Consider the following 2,460-nt stretch of genomic DNA (forward strand, 5'->3'; position numbering starts at 1 on the left):
TCCAGGGCCCAAAGCTGGAAGGGAGTCTTATGTATCTCCTTGAAGTAATTTCTGCAGACAGCTGCTTTCTGTCCAAGTCTCTTATCTCAATGACTGTCCTGTGGTCTAGACTCAAGCCACCAATATCTGTGTGCTGTAAGTATGGCAAGCAAGTGTGGCCTCTGCTCTGGAGCCACCTGGGCAAGAGAGTCCTTGGGCTGCTATTGATTTTCTAGTGGGCATTTCCCACTTGTCTTTTTGCCGGGCATGGTAATCCCAGCACCCGGGAGGCAGAGACAGGAGGATTGGGAGTTTAAGGCCAGACCACGCCTTAAACACAGACCCACTCACCCTTCAAAAGAGTAAATAAAAAGGAAAAAAAAATCTGTCTTTTCCTCAAGGCGCCACTCCCACCCCACCCTTCTGTAAACCTCTCCGGCGCCTGTCAGATCAGAGCTCACCCTCTTACCCTGCTCTGCTCTCTGCTCACGTAACTTCTGGCCACCCTGCCACTCTACTTTTCCTCTGCCACGCTCTATAATATCCCTATTCATTTATGCCATTTCCCACTTCCAGCTCTGAAGACCTAGGACCAAAACAGTAGTTCATGCACATCTGCAGGTACCGGAAGCCCTAGCCAAGCACCCAGAGCATCACACATTCTCCATCAGTAGTAAGTGAGGAAGACGCTTTTAGACCTCAAAACTCCCTAGAGAGGAGCAGATATGCCCTGCTCCTTTGCGCCTCGGGTTTCCACCTGTGAAATGGGGATTTGCAATAAAGGAACACACCAGTGAGAGGTTAGCTAAGCTACTCTAGGAGTTCCTTGCTCACTGTAAACCCTTCCCAGATGTATGCCCCACTCCTCTGCAGCCGCACACCAAGGCAAAAGCTCCCCGTGCTGGCTCTACCTGTGAACATTCAGAAAGGAGTACCTGGAGACAGAGCCCGAGGGGGATAGACGAGGCCTTTGGGGACACCCATTTCTAAGCAGGTTAATGGTACTTGAACTGACTTTCCTTCTGTTGTGGTTTGTCTGTGAAATGTCCCCCACAGGAACATTTGTGTTTAAACACTTGGTCCCCAGATGGTGGTGCTGTTGTGGGAGGCCGTGGAACTGTTAGGGGGCCGAAACTCACCAGGAGGGTCTCAGGGTAGGCCCTGAGGTTTTATACAGCTCTGACCCACGTCCTATCCTCCTCCTTCCTGCACTGCCAATGCGGCGTGACCAGAGTGGCCAGTCACTTCCTCTCCTGCCCCATTTCTTCCCCTCTGTGATGGACTGTATGGTAAGAAACTCCTCCCGCGAGCTGCTTCTTGCCTAGTGTCTGATCACGGCGACAGGAAAGGAGAGTAACTGGCCTCCTGCTGTGTTTTCCTTCAGTTTTCATTTATTCTTCCTTTCCTCCTCTTCATATTGTCTTAGTGGGGAACTGTGGATGGAGGAGTAGGTGGCAAGATCACCTGCATTTGAGGCATTGGGACAGACAGGGAGGAGCATCTTCTGTTCTCAGTAGGAGCTCATGGCTTACACTGCCTGAGAAGGGCTCCTTTAATCCTGTTAGTATTTCCCCCCTGGTCCCCCAAGCTCTGTTACTGAGACTCACTGGAGTAAGAACTTTCTGCACCATGGTCTTCCTGTCGGGCCGAGCTGGTAGCTGGGTTTGTTGAAGGACATCAGCTGCGGAATTTGTGATTTGGGCGAGAGAGATAGAAGTCATGGCTGGTCCAGAAAGTGATGGCCAATTCCAGTTCACTGGTATTAAAAAGTATTTCAACTCTTACACTCTCACAGGTAGAATGAATTGTGTACTGGCCACATATGGAGGCATTGCTTTGTTGGTCTTATACTTCAAGTTAAGGCCTAAAAAAACCCCAGCTGTGAAGGCAACATAAATGGATTTTGAAATGTCTGACCTCACCTGTTAGTCCCATGCCTGAAGAAGCTGATGTCAATTCATCATATAATACTCAGTTTGTACAATAAATTATGAACCTGGAAAAAAAAACTTTCTGCGCAATGTATCATATTTACACTTAATGTCTGTCTGATCCATTAGCTCCAATGCAGCATGATCCTGAGTTGTACTTTTTCCAAGGAGTGGGTCCCTTCTCTCATAGTATGCCGTGGGACTGGTGATAGCATTATGGTGTCACCAAGGGTGGAACTAAAACCATCGTATTGTTCTGCCTTTCTTCTCTAGACATGGGGCAGATACTCCAGTTCATGGGGGTAGGAAAGACACAGGGTAGACGTGGCAGTCACTGACGGTATGGCATTTGCCACATGGTGTACGCTCCTTGATCGCCTCTTCCCTGTGTCCTGCTCTTATCTGTTCCACAATCCTCAGATCCAGTGGAAGCACCTTCAGATTTATACGGTGCTATTTACTGGCCCTCTGCCAATTAGTGACACTTTGAAATTCCCTTATATGACGCACTGCTGCTCTGACAATAAACAAGTCATTAGCTGGGTCAGAG

General features: G+C 48.7%; 1 protein-coding gene across 1 annotated transcript; it reads left to right on the forward strand.

The window, feature by feature from the left end:
* The first annotated feature begins 1,617 nt into the window (after window positions 1–1,617).
* LOC131914155 (ATP synthase membrane subunit K, mitochondrial) lies at window positions 1,618–1,988 on the forward strand. The gene has a single exon (XM_059266745.1). It carries the CDS (start codon window positions 1,699–1,701, stop codon window positions 1,873–1,875), a length of 177 nt encoding a protein of 58 aa, XP_059122728.1. The 5' UTR covers window positions 1,618–1,698; the 3' UTR covers window positions 1,876–1,988.
* The last annotated feature ends 472 nt before the right edge of the window (window positions 1,989–2,460 follow it).

The sequence above is a fragment of the Peromyscus eremicus genome, chromosome 7, assembly GCF_949786415.1.
Source record: "Peromyscus eremicus chromosome 7, PerEre_H2_v1, whole genome shotgun sequence".
Classification (NCBI taxonomy): domain Eukaryota; kingdom Metazoa; phylum Chordata; class Mammalia; order Rodentia; family Cricetidae; genus Peromyscus; species Peromyscus eremicus.